The following is a 23,923-nucleotide window of genomic DNA, read 5'->3' as shown; positions in this document are numbered from 1 at the left end:
AGCGAGGTGGGACATCATTAGCCCCAGGGGCAAACGCTGGGGCTGACTTTTAATCTCCCTGTCTTAGTTTCCTGCCCCGTGCACCTTTCCTCCCACTGTGCTGAACTGGGGAGAACTGAACAAGCCGGCTGGTTCTCAGCCTGTGCTCGGGGACCCAAGTCCTTGAGAACAAAAGGGGTGAGGAGGAGGTGGCTTTCTCACTGAGGTTGAGTATTATTGGGTGGGAGAAGGTGCGGGGGGTCTGCCGAGCAGACAAATTGCGGCGCCCCCTTCCGCCCCCGAGCCAGGCTGTGTACTGTATTAGGGAGGCAGTCGTGGCACGTCCGTGTGAGATGCAGAAGGGGGAGGAAGGTTGAGAAGACTAAGCAGCAGCCAGAGCATGTTCTCGATGCAACAGTTCCCTGCCCTGCCTCCGGAAGAAGAGCGTTACCGCCAGGTCCTCTCCTCTGATCGGGTAAGACTAGCGCAGTGCCCCGGCCACCCTCCAAGCTGCCGTTTGGGTCCTTTCTTTGGGCACCAGCGGTGGCTACAGGGGCCTGGCGTGTCCGGGACTGGGGCCATAGCTCAGCGGCCCCCCGATGGAGTCGTCTCCACCTCCCTGATGAATAAGCCCCAGAGCAGCTGCGATCGGGGTGCCGGGCTGTGCCAGCCGAGGGCTCCGGGGGCCGCGCCCAGAGGCGCGCAAGATGCGCGGCAGGAGAAGGAGAAGAGCGGCGCGCCTGGGGCATCGATCCGGCTAGCGCAGCGGTCCGGGCACCGCCTCGTGCGCGCCTGGCTGAGCCGCCCGCAGGCTAGGGCGAGGGGCAGCAGGGTGGCAGTCCACATGCTGAGGCTGGGCCACGGTTCCGAGGAAGCGCGCTCGCGCCGATGTAGCGTTGCAGAAAGGGCCCCGCTCACATGGGCCATGATCCCCGCAGGGCAGAGAGCGGAGTGGCTCGTGCGGGGCCGGTGCGGGTGCGAGAGGAAAGCTCCGGGGAGAGGAGAAACTTCTTGAGCAGGTCCAGCCTTGCGGCAGGGCCCCCTGCATCTTACACTGAGCGCGGAGGCGCCCTCTGCCTCTTCGCCACCCGCTGGCTCGGGCCACGCACTGTGAGAGGCAGGGTGCTTAAAACGCTGGAGAGTTCAGCCCGTCCCCGCCGACACCACAGCAGCACCACAGCGTGCAGTGGCGAAGCACGCAAATAACTGACAAGGAGAAACGGCTCCGCTGCCCTTTACTGTAACCAGGGAACATTTCGTTTCCTTTCATTGTCAAGGGAGGACGGTGTGTGATCAACAAACGCCGCCAGCCAGCTCTGCCCCCAGCCTCGCTCAGCAATCAGGGAAGTGATCGAAATGAGTGTGTTCCAATAGCCATGCCCTTTGGGGGAGACATAAACCATTGTCACGTCTAAATCAGACCAGACGGGACTGACTCCCGAGGAGACAGGCGAGGGCTGAATGCACAAGTTTAGCCCAAGTCCGGGGGACGACGTGCCACACACATGATCAAGCCGCAGTCTGCCCGCTCCTCGGTGCGCTAGCGGCCCGGGGTCAAGGAGAACGGCAAAGGGGGTTAAAGTCTGAGTCCTTTGCCGTCGGTTATGGCGGGAGCTGAGAAAAGTTACGCAAAGTGCAGTGGCAACAAGTTCCCTCAGCGCGCCTGGCCATGTGCGCGCGGAGCAAGGGCGCTAGCGCCTGCCTTCGCCTTGTGAGTTCTCCCACGTTTCCACCCGGCCTCGTTACCGCCCTTCCTCAAGGACCAGGCGGGGCGGCAACACCAACCGGCAGTAAGGGCGGGGTGAAAGGGGCACGCGCACGTTTGTCCCTGGCTGTCGTGGAGCGGCGTGCGGCTTCTCGGTGGCGGGGCCCTTCCCTCGCAGGTGGGCGGGCGCAGCAGTGAGGCGAGGCGTGGGGCGAAACCGGGCAGCTACTAGCTCTCTGCGGGGCAGCCCAGCGGCGGGGAACACACCGGGCTAGAAGTGCGGAGTCCGGGCGCTCGCTGCCCTCCAGGCGCGTTGCGGAACAGTGAGACGCAGTTAGCGATCCCGTGCTTGCTAGCGGGTTGTAAAACCCCGCTGTGGACAGGGCGCGGGGGTAGCTTTAGCTCGCCCAGGTGCACTCTGGACTCCAGACTAGAGCAGCGGGTTGGCCAGGGTCTCGTGCACCGGCCCCAGACTCGCAGTGCGCCCGGGCGGGGGAAGGAAGGGTCGCCGCGAATTGGGGTTGCTAGGGAGACTAAGAGGAAGGTCTGGACATAAACCTTTGAGCGGCCTGAAGAGCGGCAAGGGAAATGTATAAATATTCCCCACTTAACACTGAGCTAAGCTGTAACGCATCCCCACTGGGGCGTGAGCTTTACAGTTGCCTGTGATGTAGAGGGCCTTTCCCCCCCACTGATTGTTAGGATGCGCTTATCTAATGCGTGGATCGGAACTCCCAGCAAAGAAATCAACCCTGCTGAGAAGGGGGAGGGATACAATTCAAACCTCACTTCCAGGTAAGTAGCTAATGCGTTGCATAATGTCTAGGAAGGTGCCGCAAAACACGTCTTGGCACATGACAGTTCAGCAGTGGCTTTCAGCACACTTTAAAAACATTCCATGCATAAACATTTCGTTCCATAAACAACGCAAGGGCACATTGTTGGAAATTATGTAACTCTGGTAGTATGTTTTGTTTAGAATCCCGGTTCTTTAGCTACATGTCAGGCAGAACAATTATAGCTTCCAAGGCCAGAAGGGGCCACTGTGATCACCTTGTCCAGTGGTTCTTACCCAGGGATACCTGTATCCCTAAGGGTACTCAGAGGTCCTCCAGAGTGCACATCTAGATATTTGTCCACTTTTACACTAGGCTATATAAAACCACTAGCAAAGTTGCACAAATTAAAATTTGATAGACTTGTTTATACTGCTCTTTATACTATACACTGAAATGTAAGTACAGTATTTATATAGTATACAATGATTTATTTTATAAATATGTGGAAAATAAGAAAGTCAGCATTTTTTTCAGTAATAATGCACTGGGACACTTTTGTATTTTTATGGCTGATTTTTGTAAGCGAGTAGTTATTGAGGTGAAACTTGAAGGTACACAGGAAAATTCAAATCCTGAAAGGGGTACAGTGGTCTGGAAAGGTTGAGAGCCACTGATCTAGACTGACTTTTTGTTAAACACAGGATATAGAATTTCCCCCATATAATTTCCAGAATATATATTTTAGAAAAAAGCGCCAATCTTGATTTTAAAATGACCAGGGATGGAGAATTCATCATGATCATCTGTGGTAAGTTACTCCAGTGGTCAATTACTCTCATTGTTAAGCATGTGTGACGTTATTTCCAGCCTGAATTTGTCTAGCTTCTTTTTCATCCAGTAATGGATTGTGTTTATTTTTCTCTGCAAGACTGAAGAGCCCATTATTATTTGTCCCCCATATAGGTACTTGTAGACTTAAATTAAATCATCCCTTAACTTTCTCCTTGTTAAGCTAAATAAATTGAACTCCTGGGTTCAGTCATTACACTGTATTTCTTCCTTTCTTTTCAAGACTATCCATTTATTTGGGAAGTTTTAACATTTTTACAGATCCTTGTCATATAAATATCAGATTCAAAACAAACATTACGACAAGTCTCAGAGGGGTACCGCTGTTAGTCTGTATCTGGAAAAACAAGGAGGAGTTCAGTGGCACCTTAAATTTGTAAACTCTAGGGGTACATCTACACAGCAACATTATTTTGAAATAACTTAGTCCACATCTACACAAAAGCAGTTATTCTGAAATAATGTAGAAATACTGTCAAGTCCACCTGGAGGATTTCTTACTCCAACTCCTATAACCCTCATTGTACGAGGAGTCAGGGAAGTCGGAGGAAGAGTACTATGTTTTGAAATAAGTTCTGTGTAGATGCTTCCAATTTCAAAATAATCTATTAACTGACTTATCAATATAAACATTTAAGACCATACACATCTAACAAATATAAATATTCAAAAACTGGACAGGTGTGCTGGGGCTTTTTTGCAAATGTGTACTTTGTGTAATGAAAAACAAATCTAAATATAAATACCTAAATATCTATCTGTCCTGTGTGTTACATAATTGGTGTGTTAAATTTTCCATTAGCAAAACCTCCCATATTATTGAATCATTCATTTATAGTTGGGTTATTTTTTTCTAGCAAGAGGCTACCAATAGCTAAGCAGCTACTAGTATATGAGGGTATGTCTACACTACCACCCTAGTTCGAACTAGGGTGGTAATGTAGGCAACCGGAGTTGCAAATGAAGCCCGGGATTTGAATTTCCCGGGCTTCATTTGCATAAAGCCGGGCGCCGCCATTTTTAAATGTCCGCTAGTGCGGACTCCGTGCCGCGCGGCTACACACGGCACGGACTAGGTAGTTCGGACTAGGCTTCCTAGTCCGAACTACCGTTACTCCTCGAGGAGTTTCACGAGGACGTTTCACGAGGAGTAACGGTGAAGTAGCCGCGCGGCACGGAGTCCGCACTAGCGGACATTTAAAAATGGAGGCGCCCGGCTTTATGCAAATGAAGCCCGGGAAATTCAAATCCCGGGCTTCATTTGCAACTCCGGTTGCCTACATTACCACCCTAGTTCGAACTAGGGTGGTAGTGTAGACATACCCTGAGAGATTAATTCTTCATTTCCTCTTACACTTCCAACATCCACTAGGAAGCCTGAGGATTACTAAGGGATCACTGCACCCCAGTACCTTCCAATATCCAGACATATCTACCATATATGCATAACATGTTTTATTTCAAAACAAGTTCTTCAACTTTTATCCACATTCAGTTCTGCTATATATTTTACCCTGATTGATGTGAGATACCACTGAAACAATATCTTAAAGATTTTTTCTTTTATTATGCTACAGACAGAGGTTGTTGGTCCTCTTTTCCAGACCAAACTACATTTTGGGGGGTAATTTATCCACAACTTTTTGTTAAAAAAGCTGTCTGCGAAGACCTAATATAAATTAAAGAGAAGATTTACCCAGAGTTGCTCAGGTCCTTAACTCAATTAATTTTTGTTTTTTTGGAAAATAAAATGAAAGAAAATGTATATGCCTCATTTAAATTATTGTTCTGGGGTGGGGCAGGAGATGAGGGATTCAATATGCAGTATACCCTGAGGAGAGAGAACAAAAAGAGTTATTCACCCTGTGCAGTAATGGGAGTTCTTCGAGATGTGTCCTCCACTCTGAGTTTTGAATCCCTCCCAACCCTCTACCTTCAAAAAACCCAACCAACCAACCAACCCCTCCCTCCCCCAAAAAAACCAATCCCAAACCTTTTTCTTAAAAAAAGTGGCTTTTTTGAAGAAAAAGGTGGGGTTTTTTTGTTTTGTTTTTTTGAAGGTAGTGTGTCGGGAGGGATTCAGAACTCAGAGTGGAGCACTGACGGGGACGTCATTCAAAGAAGAATCCAGCCCTCTCTCACTGCAGCAACTTGGAGCCAGGTGAGAAGTGCCTCTCCAGAGTTGCTGCAGCTCCAGCAGACGTGGCTGGGGCAGGTCCAGGTTCGTCTGTCCCTTGAACTCCCCAGCCAGAGTGAGGAAATGCAGCAAATTGTGCACTTTCCCCTTGCTCCCTAACAAAGGGAAATAGTCAGCAATATCCCTGTATGAATGGGGGGGGGGAGAGGGGAGACTTCACAAAAGGGTGCCTGTGCGTTGGGAGGCCCTGGGCTGGGGTGCGCCCCTTGCCAGTCCTTTTCATCTGCTTGGTGATTCTGTCTCTTTTCTGTTTGGTTTTATGAGAAGCAATCACATTTCAGACACATCCCATTTTGCTGGCACAGAAAAACCCATATCTTGCTTTAAGTTATGATAAGAAGGAGCTGTATACTGAATTTGGTGGTCCTACCTCTCACCATTTAGGAGGAGTTCTTCAACAGACAGACAGACTCTCTAAAATATATAGTAGATTATAATTTTTTTGTTTTCTAATTGACCAGGCACCTTCAATTCAATTCTAGAAATTTAAGAAACGTAATTTCTGACCTGAAAGTATTGCTGCCAGGGAGAGGACCAATTAAAGTTAGTTTTGATCTCTTAAAAAAATAGAAGTTTTTCTTTACTGAATAGCTGGCCAGCCACGTGCATTCCATAGATCTTCCAATGTTTTCAGTTTTCTGGTTCACAATTTGGCTTAGATTTGGATTATTTGCAATGGGTGTCATTGGTGAGGGAATAGAATTTATGTTATCTCTTGTTCTGTTCCAAACCAATAGATTAACCTTTGCTAAAGAATGTGTGTAAATTTCTGGAGAGCATGACATTAATCCATGGTAACCTAGTGATATTTACACTGTCACGATTTTTTTGTTTAATAAAGACCCATTATTTGACTGGGTTAGAGCACCCCAATTTCACTGCTGCTTTGAGCTGGTCTGGCTTGATTGAATATTTGGAACATAGAATATTTGGAACAGCTAGTGCACCCTGTTTATTGGATCCATAAAAAATCCTCTGCACTCACTCTTGGTCTTTTCTTGTCCATATAAATTCTAACAACATCTTCTGTATTTGTGCTAGGGCAAGGGTTCTTATACTTCATTATATCATAATCCCCTTTGGGAGGGGAATGAAGCCTGAGCCAGCCCAAGCCCCTGAAGTAGAACGGGGGAAGAGAGGGACAACGTCAAAGCCCAAGGGGCTTCAGCCCCAGGTAGGGATCCTGTAATGTGAATCCTAATGTCCAAGGCTAAAGCCATTGGGCTTTGGTCCCAGGCTTTCAACAAATCTAAGACAGCCCAGGAACTCCATTAAAATAGGGTCATTATCCACTTTAGGGTTAAGACCCACAGTTTGAGAACCACTCTGCTAGGCTACGTCTACACTGGCCCCTTTTCCGGAAGGGGCATGTAAATTTCACTAGTCGTCGTAGGGAAATCCGCGGGGGATTTAAATATCCCCCGCGGCATTTAAATAAAAATGTCCGCCGCTTTTTTCCGGCTTTTAAAAAAGCCGGAAAAGAGCGTCTACACTGGCCCCGATCCTCCGGAAAAAGTGCCCTTTTCCGGAGGCTCTTATTCCTACTTTGAAGGTAGGCTTTAGCCTTGGACATTAGGATTCACATTACAGGATCCCTACCTGGGGCTGAAGCCCCTTGGGCTTTGACGTTGTCCCCCTCTTCCCCCGTTCTACTTCAGGGGCTTGGGCTGGCTCAGGCTTCATTCCCCTCCCCTCCCTTTGAAGTAGGAATAAGACCCTCCGGAAAAGGGCACTTTTTCCGGAGGATCGGGGCCAGTGTAGACGCTCTTTTCCGGCTTTTTTAAAAGCCGGAAAAAAGCGGCGGACATTTTTATTTAAATGCCGCGGGGGATATTTAAATCCCCCGCGGATTTCCCTACGACGACTAGTGAAATTTACATGCCCCTTCCGGAAAAGGGGCCAGTGTAGACGTAGCCCTACAGTTTCATGTGGGATAATCACAGAAGGATTTTGGGGAAAAAAGTATCTTTGGCAGAATATTGCTTTTGATTTTGTTTTTGTTTTGATTTCTTCCCAACCAAGAAATTGCATACTTTCCCCAACATTCAGATTTTTTTGTTTGCTGAATTAGTGATTTGATATTTAAATCACAGACCTCTTCTAGATTGCTTGCGATTTGAATCCCAAGGTATTGTGGTTGCTGCATATTTGTACCTAAATGCTTTCTGGAGGAGTGACTTTTCAGAGACTGACAAATTTATAACTAGCATTTTAGGTTTGGCACAGTTTGCTTTAAAACCAGATGCTTTCCCAAAGTTCTGAATTTTTTTTGCAACTAATTTTAGTTAAATATTTGGTGTAGATAGAAATAATATTTTATCAATTGCCTCTAATATTATTTTCTTATGGACTCCTGATAAGGTTTATTCCTGTGATGGATTAATTGTTCCTTATCCTCTATGCAAAAGGATTCATGGCCAGTGGCATAAACAAAGGGGACAATAAACATACCTACCTACTCCCTCGAGCCGTAGAGCCCTGCACTGGTACAAATGTCTATAATCAGATACAAATTGGCACCTGCTGAACTGTAGGGCTCTACCAGAAAGTGCAGTGGCAAAAAAGGGAATGTGGGGCTACCACTCCATGGAGCCTGCACCTTGAGCCAGCAGTTCCTCCCAGCTGAGTGGCTATAGTGCCCACCATTCCTGCCCCCCCAGTGAAGCTATACAACCCCCAGACAGGAGACACAGCTGTGTGGTGCCACCACAGATGCTGATTTCTATCCACAGATATCCACATTTGAGGATAGAAATTTGTTTCTGTGCAGAGCTCTAGTTAACGTATTTCAGGAAGTGGGGGAGTCTAATTCCATATAGGACAGGCCTGGAAATACACTAGAACAGAACTGTCTATCAAAGGCTTTCTCTGCAGCTGGTGATAACATAAGAAATTGATCTTATTTTGATCTGGTATTATGGATGATTCCAAGTACTCTCCAAAGACTGTCTCATATTTGTCTATCTTTAATTAGTTCAGTTCACTCTTGATTTATAAAAGCTGAGAGAAAAGACTATCATCAACTAGCTAGCATTTTTTCTAAAATGTTCTTGTCATGATTTAAAAGTGATATAGGCCTGTAGGAGTTGCATAACGTAAATCTTTACCATCTTTGGAGAGGACAACAATAGCAGCTTCTTTCATAGGTTATGGAAATTCCTCCCCTAACAGAACAATGTTGAAGGTAACTCTCCAGGGACACACTAATACCTTCTTAAATACTTTGTAAAATTCAACTGGAAAACCATAAAGTGCTGGCATTTTACCACTTTTTGTACTTGCTACTGTCTACAGAATTTCTTCTTCTGTTATTTCTTTATCTAAAGTGTCTTTATCAATTTTGCTTATCTTTGGCAAGTCAGCTATTTCCAGATACAGGCAGTCCCCGAGTAACGCGGATCCGACTTATGTCGGATCCGCAGTTACGAACGGGGCACTTCCTCTCCCTGGTCTCCAGCAGACCAGGGAGAGGAAGCAAAGCGGCGGAACGCGCGGCCAGCTGACAGCCCAGACGCGTCTGGGCTGTCAGCTGGCCACGCGTTCTGCCGCTCTGCTCTGCTCCGCTCTGCTCTGCTCCCCCTCCCCCTGGTCTGCAGACCAGGGGGAGGGGGAGCAGAGCGGAGCACGCGGCCAGCTGACAGCCCAGACGCGTCTGGGCTGTCAGCTGTCCGCACGTTCCGCCGCTCTGCTGTGCTCCGCTCTGCTCCCCCTCCCCCTGGTCTGCAGACCAGGGGGACGGGGAGCAAAGCAGAGCAAAGCCACGGAGCCCGAGGGCAGCAGGATAGCCACGGCGCGTCTGGGCTATCCCGCTGCCCCCGTGCTCCGTGGCTTTGCTCCGGACGCCTGTGGTACAGCAGCTGGGGCGCTGCCGGTTGGTCCCGTAGCGCCGCTCTGGGCGCCACTGGACCAACCCAGCAGCACCCCAGCTGCTCTGCCCCAGGTGTCCCCAAGTCAGCAGCTGCTGAAAATGACCAGTGGCTGACTACAGGAAGCCCCTGCCCAGGGCTTCCTGGAATCAGCCGCTGATCAGTTTCAGCAGCAGCTGACTTGGGGATGCCTGGGGTTCTTAAGTTGAATCTGTATGTAAGTCAGAACTGACGTCCAGATTCAGCCACTGTTGAAACTGATCAGTTTCAGCAGCGGCTGAATCTGGACGCCAGTTCCGACTTACATACAGATTCAACTTAAGAACAAACCTACAGTCCCTATCTTGTACGTAACCCGGGGACTGCCTGTATTTTTAAAATAAACAGCAAAAGATGCACATATTTCATCTTGATGTGTAATTGTCTTTTTCTGATTGTTTTTTGAGTGGGATAATATTTAACTTTATAATCTCTTTAAGTTTTTGAGTCAATAACCTATCAGTTTTATATTTGTTTTCATAAAACTGCCAACTGCTTTTACAATGGCATCTGTCCTGCAATGTATCCTGCTTCCCTGTAATATTAGTGAATTGTTGGTATTTTTATTTAATCTGTGTTTTTGTGAAAGTCTTGTAACTTTTAATCTCCTGTTCTAGTTACATTTTTTTCTTGAGCCCTTTGTTTTTCATTTGGGAAGCATTGCTTGTCAAATGGCCCCTGAATACTGCTTTAACTACCTCTCTGAGAAGACCTTTTAATATCATCTGCATTATTTATTTGAAAGTTTTGAAGAATGTCACCCTTAATTGCTGGAACCCAATGACTGTCTTGGGGAAGCAAGCAGTTCATTATATATATATATATAAAAGATCTATAGAACTCAATCTAGTTATCCAATATTACTTCCACTGGTGCATGATCTGACCATGTAATGTTGCCATTTTCCTCATATCTTTTCTGCTTTATTAAGGATTTAGATATTAACAAAAAACAAATAGTCTGGTAGCTCTTGAAAGACTAACAAGTCTTTAAAGTGTTACCGGACTATTCGTTGTTTTTTAAGTTTTTCCTGTTAGGGTATGTCTACACTGCATTCCTCTTTCGAGAGAGGAATGTAAATACAGCTGAGAGAAATTGCAAATGAAGTGTGGATTTGAATTTCCTGCACTTCATTTGCATAAACATGTCTGGGCGCTATTTCGAAATACCCTATTTTGAAAAAAGAAATGCTGTCTAGACAGATTATTTCAAAAGAAAGCCCTTCTTTCAAAATTACCCTTACTCCTTAAGGAGTGCAATTTCACTAAACTGTATTTGCATTCCTCTCTCAAAAGAGGAATGCAGTGTAGACATACCCTTACAGACTAACTCGGCTACCCTTCTGAAACTTTAGATATTAACAGTAGGTCTATTTTAGTGTATAATTCATGTAGTTATGAATAAAATGTGTAATCTCTTTCGCTAGGTTCAGTTCTCTTCAGCAATCTGACAAATTGTTGGCAAAGAGAAGTCAATGCTTCACCTGATTCCATATTCCCCTTGTCTTTTTTTAAATCAGATTTGTCCCAGTCTATTCGAAGTCTCCTCCGAGTATAGTTTCCCTTTCCCCGAAGTGTTGCAGTGTTTTAAAAAAGTCCTTACTATTAATTTTATTTATTTATTTGTGCTTATTTACTTATTTGTACTTTTGATTGGGAATATGCACTGAGCCCGGTGTTGTTATTAACCTAACAATTGTGCTCTACAGCAATATACATGGTCCCTCCTCCTTAAATTGATCTTTAATTTGAAAAGGCACATGCTTAGCAAGTATAATGCCCACTCCTCTTTTCTTTTGCTAAAGCAAAAACATCTGCTGAAACAAATCACTTTTCATGCCCATAATTTATTTCTGAAAAATGGATTTCTTGATATTGAATAATCTGAGAGGGTTTTTTTATATATGTCTAGATTTTTCCCCTTTTAATGACATTATTTAGCCTATTGACAAAGATATCACTTGGAGAAAAACATTGAGAGTAATTATTTAACTTAGTAAAAAGTCTCAGAGGGGTACCTATTAGTCTGCTCAGTGAAAAACTTGAAAATATTATTCTTTAGCTACTTTATGGCATGAAGCCTTGTGTTGTCAATGTCTCTCATTTTTAATTGTTGCATTCATGACTGTGAGCCTCAGTATGATTTGGTTGCTGTTTTGAAACCCCCCCCCCTTCCCAGTACCTCCCTTACGTTGTCCTCTTACTTGAATAGCACTTCACTACTTAAAATGTGGCATCGTCCTAGCAGCACAAATACAGCTGTGCTGCTGTAGCACTTTAATGAAGATGCTCTACATCAATGGGAAAGAGCTGGTCTATCGGTGTAGTTAATCCACCCTCCAAGGCATGGTACATATATCAGTGGAAGAAGTTCTCCTGCTGACATACAGTTGTATAAATGAAGGCAGGGGAGAGTTAGATTGGTATTACTATGTCACATGGGTGTCGATTTTTCACATCTCTAAGTGACATAGTTATACCAGTATAGGTCTGTAAAATAGACTGAACCTAAATCCAACTACAAACAATCAACATGTGAAACAAAACCAAATGATTGTATTTTGTGAACAATCAATGCTCTTTAAGAACACCTGGCCTGCTTCTCTTAATACAGTCTTTACCTATGGGACCTTAGGGATGAATTACTGTCTGGCCATTTGAACTATGAGGAGGATAGAGCCTTCCTAAAGGCTCCTCACCATCCCCTTCCCTCATTGTTTTCTCCAGTCTCCCCCATCTTTTGCATCCTCTCCCCCTCCTCAGTTAGTGTCCTTTATTTCCTCTATGTTTTAAAATACAGAACACAGCTATTATTGAACACCTCAAGTAAAGCAAATTTTACACTATTTTCTTTAGTAACATAGTTACTGGTCATCTGTTAATTCCTGGCAACTTTTGGGAATTCACTTCTCCATGGTTTACTCTGGTCATCTGAAGAAGGGGGCTGTGCCCACGAAAGCTCATGATACTATCTACGTGTTTTGTTAGTCTTTAAAGTTCTACCATACTATTTGTTGTTTTTTAAGTTTATCCTTTACAGACTAATTTGGCTACCCCTCTGAAGCTTTAGATTTCTTGTCAGGGCAGTTTCCCAGTTCTCTTGTTCAACTTTACTTCTGCCATTGCCAGTACAGTTCCTCGACTCTTTTGTCTTTTCCTGTATTTTACTATTTGTGAAGAGTTTTTCAGAAACTTATCTGGAGTTCCTTTTCTGGACAGTCATTTTGTGCATCTGCAGTTTGGATTTCTGTTACAAGCCACTGGAGTATGTTTTCCCTTGTTTAAACTCTCTTATTGTATAATCCTGATTTTGGAAGCTGATTGAGAGTGTAAATGGGAATACCCATCTGTAGCAGATATCTGCCCTCCTGAATGCTGATGTACTTTGCCCCAGTTCTCTTTTTCTTTGTAAATTTAGGGCAGAGTGTTCATGGAAAAAAACAGCAGGCTGTGGCCTTTGAATATGAGCTCTGAGTGCTTTCTGACTTTTTCATAATAATTTTTTTTTTTACTGATAATCATGAAGTTTCACAGTTCAGTCTCTGGGTTTTTATTGCTATGTTATTATGAGGCCCAGGCAGGGAGAGCAGTGCCCTATAGGCCCTCTCAATGTTTAGTTCTTCCCGGGAGCTTGGATGTAAAGCTCCACAATTAAAGTTTTTACAAACCACATTGTGTTTTGTCCTTCAGCAGCCCATTAATTCTGATATTGTGTGTCAGTCTGTTTTCTATACAATCCAGTTTAAGATGCAACTCTTTCTCTCTGCTCCATCAGTTCCATGTGGTACTGCAAAAACTCTGGATCATCAGATCATCTCTCATGGCCTTAAGATGTGATATCATCTACAGAATGTTTGCTTTATTAACCATTTCATTTTCTTCAGCACTGGAACTTCTGCGTGATTTGGATGCTATGTGTTCACTTGAAGTGTGAGAAGTCTCTCCATGCTGTGAGCCAGAAACACTTATCTTGATGAAGTATCTTTTAAATGTTCACATTTTCTTGGCGCACCCATCCTCTGCAATTCTATGCTCTTTTTTGTTCGTTTATTTTTGGAGGAGGAGGGTGGTTCTTTAGTAAATGTTGGGAGTCAATGGAGGCCGATTGTTTTATTATCCCCTAAGAGCTCAGGCTTCAGGCTAGAACCTTCTAGGCTGCCATTAAGCATGCTTTTCTAATTCTTTAATCATTCTTGGGGTCCTTATTGGAAACCTGTACACTTTATCAACCTGTTTAGATGGTTATTCAGTACAACTTCCAGGTTTTTTTTAATCACTGAATCCCAGGATAGACTTGCCCATCTGGTAAACATGGCCTTTTTTCTCTGTTCCTAAATATGTAACATTTACGTTTAGCCATATTAAAATGCACATTATTTGCTTGCCTTGGCTTACCAAGTGATTCAGATTGCTCTGTATCAGTAACCTGTCCTCTTCTTTATTCACCATTCTCCCAATTCTGTGTCTGTGATAGACTTCCCATGGTGCAACTGTAGCTGCCACTGCCAGGAACTGGGGTACTGCGGAGCCTTCTGTCTTACCAGCCTGGGTGTCCTCTTCTACTATGCTGCTGTGATAAGCTGCAGATGCCTCCAGGTCCTGCACTCACAGAGCCTTACAAAAGCGGAGACACACACAGCTGCATGGAATGTTTTTCAGACAATCCCCGCCCCCAGCCTGGGAACCAGAGCTGTATTGTCCTACCCTGGCTAGAAGCCTGACCAGTGTAAGTTATTACCCAGTCTCCCTTTCCTCATTGTGGGTAGGACAATGGACCAGCCCGTCCCTGATCACATTTCCTTTACACTTCAAACACCACCCTGTTTTTAGGTAAAAAATGTAAAATTGATTGACTACAAGATTGGACCTTCCAAAACTGGGACTCTCTGGTCTGGCAACATCCGTGGTCCAATAGGACCATGGATGTTCCTGGACCAGGGAGTCCTGGCTGGGAGCCCCAATGACAAAGATGGTTGGCGGCTCAGAGCCTGACGAGGCTGGGGCTGAGACTGGAGCTGGAGCTCTGGTAGTGCAGCCAGGACTGCAGCAGCCCCAATAATGGGGCTAGGAATGTGGCAAATGTGGTAGTGGAGTTGGGGCTGAGGACGCAGCAAGTGCAGCAGCCCGGGTAGCAGAGCTGGGGCTGCGGCAGCCTCTGCAACCCTGGTAGCAGGGCGGGGCCAGGGATGTGGCAGCTGCAGCAGGCCTGGTAGCAGAGCCAGGCCTGGGGAATGTGGCAGCCACAGAAGCCCTGGTAGCGGAACCAGGGTTCTGGCAGCCCAGTAGCAAGGCTGGGGCTGTGACTGTGGCAATGCAGGCTGCTGGGGCTGCAACAGCATGGCAGTCCAACAGGGGTGCAGTTGGGGCCAGCAATGGGGAGGGAAGATGGGCTGGGCGGCGAATAGCAGGGGACCTCCCCTGGTCCGGCACATTCCCTCATTTGAGACTGATCAGGTCCTGAGGGTGCTGGACCAGAAAAGTCCAACCTGTACAGAAAGATAAATTTTAAGTGATTATAAATAATAGCTTAAAGATCAAAATTGATTATCATAGAAAATAAAATTGCAATCTAAGTTCTATGTACTAGGCAGGATTTGAATCAAGCAATGTCTCACCCAGATGGTACAAACAATCCACCAATCTTCCATTCATAGGCTGGGATTACTTCTTTCCTATGTGGGACAACTTCTCCAGTCCAATAGTCATTACTAAGGCATTTTCAGGTGTTTAGCTGTGAGGGGAATGAGGCCTAGTGATGATGTCACTTCCCTGTCTTGTAGTTTCTTCCAGCTTGTTGAAAAGATCTTTTTCTGTGACATGATTCAAATGGTCTCCATGGTGTACAACAGGGGCGGCTCTTCAGAAGTGAATATGTGGCTCCTTATATAGGTACCAAATCCAGGGCTGGAGCTACAGGTGCCAGCTTTCCATTGGACTGGACGGTGCTCACTGTTCAACCCCCGGCTCTGCCCTAGGCATTGTCCCTTTTCACCCTTTCCTTCTAGGATCCTGCCACTTCCCACCCTCTCCCCTGAACCTGTCATACCCATGCTTCCCCCCTCCAGTGTTTCCCACTGAAAAAGAGCTGATCCCAGTGGACAGAAGGAAAAGGAGAAGGAGGCACTGACCGGTGGGGCTACCAGTGGGCGGGATGTGCTGGGAGTGGTGGTGGGGAGATGATCAGGGCTGGTGAAATAGAACTGTGGCTCTTTGGCAATGTGCATTGGTAAATTCTGGCTCCTTCTCAGGTTTAGGTTGGCCGTGCCTAGTGTACATGTTGTCTCTGAGAGATTTCCATCGTGTACAATTCCTGGGGTAATCCTGCTGCGTGTACGTTCCTCAGTGAGCTATCAATACTGTTTGGCTTTTTTTTTTTTTTGTTGTATCTGAAAGACTGGTTTGTGGTGTTTTTAATCTCCCAATGTATTTCAGTAACAAACACATAGCAAAACTTCATATTGATACAACAAAAAATACAACCCAACAGGATATTAATGTACAACAGATCAAGACTATTAAAAATGATACTTCACAAGGCATATTTTGTACAAAACATATAATTATATCACCATTGTAAACATGGGGGTGCCACGGTGTTGCTTTGGGGTACAGAATGTCACAGTTATCTGCAAAGTTTAATAGTAATGAATTTATGTTTTCTTTCAGGTCATTAATAAAAATGCTAATAATGTAGGGCCCAGAATCAAGCCCCATACGACTCTACTAGAAACCCACCTGTTCAATAATGAGTCTCCATTTACAACTACATTTTGAGACTTATCAGTTAGCCATCCATTAATACATGGAGGTTGCATCTAGACTGGCAAGATTTTGTGCAAAAACTTGCCAGCTGTCTATACTGGCCGCTTGAATTTGCGCAAGAGCACTGACTTTGTAATGTACAAAATCAGTGCTTCTTGCTCAAATACTTTCACGCTCCTGCTTGGGAAAAAGCCCTCTTGCGCAAGAATACTTGCGCAAGAGGGCCAGTGTAGACAGGGAAGAACTGTTTTGCGCAAAAAAGCCCCGATGGCTAAAATGGCGATTGGGGCAAAATCTCGTCTAGACTGGCCATGTATGCTTTTGTGCAAAAGCATTTTTTGCGCAAAAGCATCCGAGCCAATCTAGACACGCTTTTGCGGAAATACTTTTAACAGAAAAACTTTTCCGTTAAAAGTATTTCCGCAAAATCATGCCAGACTAGACGTAACCTTATGTGTGCTATGTTAATTATATACGGTTCTAGTTTTTTTGTCAAAATGTTATGTAGTCTCAAGTCAAATGCCTTCAAGAAGTCTACACTACATCAGCACTATTTACTGTTACCGTATTTGTAATCTCATGAAAATTATATAAAGGTAGTTTGACCATATTTATCTGCCATAAACCCAAGTAATTAATATTAATTCTTTATTCTGTCCTGTATCACTCTCTTGCCCAGGATTGACGTCAGATTGACAGGCCAATAATTACCCTGTTCATCTCATTTATCCTTTTTACCTATTGGCACAACAGCTTTTTTCCAGTCTTCTGTGTTAGAGAAGAAACAGGCGACCCCGGAGCGGATGGAGTACTGAACTGCTTTATTGCTCACACACGTTTATCTTGGACATTTAACACAATATTCCAAGTGGCAACAATTTGGTGCCAGTTACATTTTTAAATTTATTTTAGTATGTTAATTTACATGTTCATTACTACTTTTTAAAATACCTTTACCTTATTTAGTATATTCATTTTTATGCAATGAATATTAATAGCTAGGTAATTAATATTATTATACCCACCTCTAATTACTGTTTACAGAATTTCTAATTAAATTAACACTTTTCTACACTACAAACTTCTTAAATTAGTAGATTACAGAAATTACAAAAGAGTGACCCTAAAAATATTTTATACAGAGCCAGTAAGGGTAGGTAAAAGACACAATAAAAAAGAGCAGCTGCATGCTTATCTATCTTTCTAGGCTGCAAGAACAAAGGAAAAGAGCATATTTATACATTAGAAGGATAATACCTGCTTTGGCTGGACTCTTAATCTATCTTTCCAGAAACAAAGGGAAAAAAAAACATGATTAAAGGACAATGCCTATTCTGGCTAGACCCCTTTTCCACGGATGTATAGTCATTCCAGACCTCTATTAATTTTTACATATTTCAACATTCTGGAACATGTCTGTGTTTCAAGACTTACTGAAGGGCAGCATTACTGAGTATTAGAGTTTTCTTTCTTCCAGCCAAGTTCTGTTTCTGAAGGAAAGTGATAGAGCCCAGCCCTGCAGGCTTTGCTAACATGAGAGGTTCTTACTCAGATATTAAGTTCCTTTAACTTTAGTGAAGCTACTCTCATAAGAAAGGTTGCGGGACACAGAAAATCTGTGTTCATGCTACCACATTAATATTCGATAGGACCATTTTTTGGAAAGTTGCCAGTTAGTCTGTTTTTCATCCATCTGTTGGACACGGGAGGTATGACAGACTCTTGATTTATGTTCTATGATCTGTATACATAAAATCTCATGACACTTTTTGCAATAATATGGATACTAAATCCAGTGCTGCAATTTATTTTCCACTGGGATATTGATTTTCACTCCAATCCCCTTTGTACCTTCAGCTGAATAAAGCATTCTTCATTTCCTCTTCTAAAATCTTTATTGGCAGTGAATGGCTTGTGTATTGCACCCAAAAGATAATTGCATATTTGTGTATATATGCATATGGAATCAAAAGAATAGGCATTTAGTAATCCTTCAGCATGTGAAATGCTATATAAAGTGTCTATAAGATTTATAGTAAACATTTAACAAATATATATGTATTGCTGTTTGATAATATCCCAACATGTGAATGGAAAGTCAAGTGAGATTCACCAATTGTTTAAAAAATGTTTCCTTATATCAACATAATAGGAATAATTGTAGTGCTAAACAGGATATACAATAATGAATTTAGTCCTTAGCGCTTTGTTCTTCCACTGGATGTTATTGTCCCACTGTTGCCCTGAATCCACATTTTGCAAAACGCATAATCTGATCATTGCTTATATGGCATGAGATAAGAGTTACAAATGGGCTGGTGGACTAAGGCAGAGAGAAAGGGCACTAGTGTAATTAACATTATAAAAAACAATCAAGTAGCTCCACTCTCCATTACTTTATGGTTTAATGAAAATACACTGCAGCAGCTAGCAAAGTCCAAGGGTACTGTGATCTGAATCATTCTCCAGTTAGCATTAGGAAACTTAATGAATGGCATCATTGGAATTTTGGGTAAGAGCACCTTTGATGTGTGTCCATTCAGGGTTTTGTAAGAACAGCAAGATTGCAGGACAGCAAATTATGAATTGCCTGATCGGGAATAAGCAAAGTACAAATTCAGCAATCAGATTAATCCTGTTTCCAGCACTGTGTGTACATTGGGGTGACCACTCACCTGATCATTAAACTTCATGTTTTAATGTAAATTCTTCCTGGTGTTTTGAAAAAAAAATCAAGGTTACTGTCTTTAGGCATGTCTATTTATGTGAGTAATCTCTGGTTTCCTAGAAAACATGCTGTAATAGATTCCACATTACTATTTCACTGCATGTTCATCTAGGAAGGCTGATTTTAAGGCCAGAAGGGACCATCATAATTTAGTCCAGGGGCTCTTAAGCTTCATTGCACAGCAATTCCCTTCTGACAACATAGTTACTACATGACCACAGGAAGGGGCTGGATTCACCACATCAGATGGGGGAAGGCGATCCATAACTCAACCCTAGCACCAGGACAGTGGAGAGAGGTCCACAGCCCAAGCCCCACCATCCGGGAGTGGGGGAATGGAACACAGATTTTAGCCCAGGGCAGCACTGTCCCTAGCATTGTTGGTGCCCTACACAACCTCATGTGTGGGCAGTCCTCTATGGGAGAGAGTGCCCAAGAATAGTTGCACACGAGCTGTGGGGGCAGGAGCTATGGAGGGCAAGGGCAGGGCAGCTAGGCAGCAGGGTTTGGGCCTGCTTCCCACACTCACTGGCAGTGGGCACTCAAGGGAGGGAACTTGGAGAAAGAGATGAAACTCAGTGATGGCAGGAAGCAGAGAAACACATCTGGGAGCTGACACAGCAGAGCAGGCTGCTGGTGTTTGTGGTGCTGGGCTTTCCCAGGCTGCATTGCTTGAGGGAGGAGAGTTGAAGGAAGAGCTAGCATGAGGGTGGGAATAGGCAGTGCATGGGCAGGGGCTTAAGGGAAGGTGTAGAATGGGGGCAGAGAGCGGATGAGTGGGGGCTTGTCCTAGGCCCACATGCCCTAACCTAAGGATTACCCTGCTGGCTTTAGCCCATGGGGAGGGGGGAGCAGACAGGGAGACAGCCACACTGCATATACAGCAGCGGTTACCTACGGCACCACAAAATATGGGGCAATGTGGTCCCCCAAATTTTGTGATGCCCTATGTAACTGCATATTGGTAGAGATGGCCTTGGCTCTGTATCTCAGCAAGTGTAATGCTGGCTCTGGAGACCCCATTAAAATGGAGTCCTGGCCCACTTTGGGATTCCCAACCCACAATCTGAGAACCACTCTGTCTGAACTTCTGCATATTGCCGGCCACAGCACCTCACCAGCCCCCTCCTGTAATAGACCTGGAAGGAGTTACTGAAGTCCTCAAATAATGACAATTTACACTAGTGTAAACTTGCCAGTGAGTCACACCTAGAACCCAGGACCCATGCTACAGAGGAAACCAAAATACCTCAGCAAGCAAGTCTCTGCTCCAGACAGAAATGACTGGTGATAAGGCGCGAGCACCTTTATGCAACCCAGGGGAAAGGTATCACCTTGTACCACGGCAGTGTCCCTAGCAGGGCTGTGCCTTTAAAGTTCAGATCCTCTTACCATTCTTCAAAGTAGCAAACCTTAGCAAGCCCGTTTCAGACAAACCCCCGACTTTGTAAGCGGGCTATCCGGGCAGTTGTGGCTTCCCCAGTAAGTGCCTCATGGCTCCCACAGCTTGGCGCTCCCTGACGGTGAGTGTCGCCTTTGCAAATGGTTTCGAGGTCCCTTGCGAGTGGGACCGCCATGGGAACTCTCTAACCTGCCCGGGGGCGGCTGGCAGCGCCTACCTAGGATCAAGGGCGGAGAAGGGGGCGCAGTGAGGCGACAGGGAAGCTGCTTCGCCCTGTGCCGCCAACGCCAAGCGCCTGCGGGCTGCTCCGCGGCGCGTGGCGGGAATGGCAGCGCAGGGACCTGGGGATCCCCCGGCCGCGCGGAGGGCACGAGCCGCCGCCAAGCCCCCGCGCGCAGGGAGGGAGCTATTTGTTGCTGTCTCCATTTCCACGGCCGGGCCAGGAGCTATGCGGCCCCCGCTATAAATAGCTCCCGCCGGGTGAGCTGTCAGATTCCCCTGGCGGAGCGGGTCCCCCGACCCGGCCGTGGAAAATCTGACTGCAGAAAATACCGCGGTAAAAATAAAGTAGCCAGGCGGCGCCACGCCAGGTCCTAGCGCCAGCGGGCGGCAGCCGCTGCCCTGGCGAGACCCCAGGGGCGCACCCCAGGCAGCCTCCTTCCAGCTCAGCGCCGAGCTCAGGGCCCCCTCCCGCCGCGGCAGTCCCATGCTTTGGTGCCGGCCGGCGTCCCAGGTGCTTGTTTGCGGGGAGCGGTGTCTATAGGTCACAGCAGGACCTGGTCAGATTTTCCACGTGGACCAACGGACCACTGCGGTGAGCGAGCCGGGCAGCGCAGGTGTGGTGGGAAAAGGGCTCAGGGAAAGCGCACGGCGGCTCTTGTTTCTGCTCCCCCGTGTTACTATAGTCTCCTCGCGTGCCTTGCACGTGGCCCAAGCGAAACAAGTACCCAGCAATGGTGATGCCTGTTAGCTGTTCGGAGTCAGCGCACCTAAGGGAGAGGGAGCCGCGTTCCGCCCTGTGCATGAGCTTGGTAAGGGCCGCTCGCAGAACTTTTAGCGCTCCGGGACAGTGCAGGAGGCGCAGGTCGTTTTCTGATCCCAGCTTGAGGTTGCGGAGTTGAAGCTTAGGAGGAAAACCTCCTTTTTCAGTTGAGAGCTGAACGGGTTTGGATGTGGTGCCACTGTCTGATAAAACATACCAGAGTAGCAAGATTGGTGAGATAATTAATATATTTTATTGGGCCAATTTCTGTTGGTGAGAGAGACAAGTTTTCCAGACCCACCAACTTCTGCGTGGTAGGCTGGTGGCAAACACATGGAGTTGCCTCCCAAGGTTTGCTTTGTTTTTAATTTAGAGTTCTCATATACAAACATGCAATAAACGGACAACCAAGCTCCAGAGTTTGCTCTTCTTCCAGGAAGGGTTTTTAAGCTCTTGTGTTACTCACTTAGGAAGGGCATTTAAGCTCTTAGCCACCAAATTTTCAGAGGAAAGGGGTAGGAAAGATGATAGAGCATACAGTCTTCTCACACCAAACATTTGATTCCTACGGGGAGTTTGTATGTCTTTCCTTTTGTTGCGAACATTCCACCCTCAATGCCATGTTTTGGGGATTCATAGATGCCCTCTTTGAACCAGAGAATCTTGTTCTCTATAGCACCTGTGTGGAGCCTGCTTTTTAGTGGCTATACCTCTAGTTTGGTGATTAGGAGAGACCCACAGCCCTCATTGTGGGTCCACTTTATAAGATGGTATTTCATTTGGATAAGGTGATACAAACAGTACATCTTCACTGCATAGTTAACGTGGGTGATTGGCACCCAGTGCTGAGATCCTGATTTAGCTTCACCTGGGTGTGTGTTCAGAGAGCAAAGGCTAAGCCTGTGTTAGTGTCCTCACTATTTCTACAATCATCTCTGTATTTGTTGTTTTTTGCGGGGAGGGGAGGTGCATATCTCATGATTTTTTGTGTTGAGATGGTCTAGGAATGTTTCCCTGACACTTTCAAGAGAACTTGTTTGTTAGTTGGGGGAAACTGTGGGTGGGGCACAGGAGGACTATCAGCATTAAAGTGATTTTTTGATTACACCCTCACTGCAAGCCTGTGTTAAATTAGAGCTTGGGTTTTAATTTGTACCCCCAGAAAATAAGCATTTTCCAACTCCATTCTCAAAGAATCACTTTTTGTAGAGTAAGTAACCAACCATTCTTTTTCTCTATTTGAGTTGCAGTGATTGTGTGTCATGGATCTATATGATTTGTATTATGCCCAGCCTTTCAAAAGTCTTTTGAGAGGATCCTGTCGGTGTCTCAAACACCCAAGGGATTGCACTGTGCCAAAAGGCCAAAAGTGCCACTGAGGCTTTATGCTCCACCATGGCTCTTCTCAGGGTGAGCTCTTCCTGGTAAGCCCAACTGAGGTAGACCCCTGTTCAACCCCTAAGGCAGTGGTTCCTTTTTTATACTGAAGACTGGCAAACTCATTCAAAAAATGTTGGCAGACCAGTATAGAAACATTTTATTTGCATATTCATTATGCTAATTAATTTTAAGAGGTCACATGTTATTTTACATTGTATCTGTACACGCATAATACATGAAATTGTAATGTATTTTTTAATACCCTCCCAACTATTTGTTTTCCACCTTTAAAAAAATCATACATAACCCATTGCTAGCTACCAAAGTATTTTATTTCCACCACTGTTAAAACTCAGACAAGATATCTCTAACTAGTTTAGCTAAATAAAATTAAAATGTATGACTTACTGACAAGACTACATCAGTAGGATCGCTGGGCATTGTTTGCCCTACACAAGCAAGTTACAGCAGGGCATTATGCTTTACAGCAAGACTTGCGGTGTGTTTCTCATGTCAAGCCTATTCTGATGTCTGGTCTTAGTAACAGTCATTGCAGAAAAACCCATTTCACAAAGGTATGTAGATGGAAATGGCAGAAAGGCCTTCAGAGCTAGGGTGCTGAGTTCTGGATATTCACCCTTTATTTTAATCCAGAACTGCTCCTCGATGTCCTCATCTATTTAATCGATCCTCCTGGCAACAGTGTTGTCGGAAAAAGGAACTTGTCCTACCTTGCAAGTTGCCGTTTCCCCAAACAGCTCACAGCAGATATCTTTTCCAGTAGGAAGAATCAGCTCTTTGCCAATTGTAAAAGGCTTTTTAGCTTTGGTAATTTGGTGAGCTACTAGAAATGACACCTTCAAAGCAGCCATATTTGAGGGCATACGTGGTATTGAGAAATAATTGTTTTTGTCCTTCAAATTTGCTTTTTTTTCTGTTTAAAAAACGATCAAGTGTTTTTTCTTTGAGAGCTGGATATTTAGATTCTAAGTGCCAAATTAGCTTTGAAGATTTCATTGCTTCGTTGGACAGTGTTTCAGTACATATAACACACAGCACATTTGGAGCCTGCGAATCGCCACATGCAATAAAACCTTACTTTAAATACAGGGAATTGCGCTTGCGATTGAACATTGCTCGTTTTTGTTTTTTTGCATTATCTGGGCATTGTGTCTCCTCTACATTGTGCACAGTCTACAACATTCTCCTCTTTATCCTTCGGAACATCATCGTCTTTTTTTGCAAAAGCACTCTTT

At 45.0% G+C, this 23,923-nt stretch overlaps 1 protein-coding gene across 7 annotated transcripts in view; it reads left to right on the top strand.

The window, feature by feature from the left end:
• Nucleotides 1-224: 224 nt before the first annotated feature.
• CORIN (corin, serine peptidase) overlaps nt 225-23,923 on the top strand; it is a 221,622-nt gene continuing 197,923 nt past the window's right edge. For 2 of the 7 annotated variants that reach the window (XM_075930479.2, XM_075930478.2), the window contains exon 1: nt 21,127-21,336. In XM_075930479.2, the coding sequence (XP_075786594.1) occupies nt 21,259-21,336 (78 nt within the window). In that variant the 5' untranslated portion in view covers nt 21,127-21,258. The other 5 variants (XM_075930473.2, XM_089777859.1, XM_075930476.2 and 2 more) reach the window with 5 other exon arrangements.

Source organism: Pelodiscus sinensis, chromosome 4 (genome assembly GCF_052426305.1).
Source record: "Pelodiscus sinensis isolate ZL-2025 chromosome 4, ASM5242630v1, whole genome shotgun sequence".
NCBI lineage: Eukaryota > Metazoa > Chordata > Testudines > Trionychidae > Pelodiscus > Pelodiscus sinensis.
This window is presented reverse-complemented; position numbering and strand designations above follow the sequence as displayed.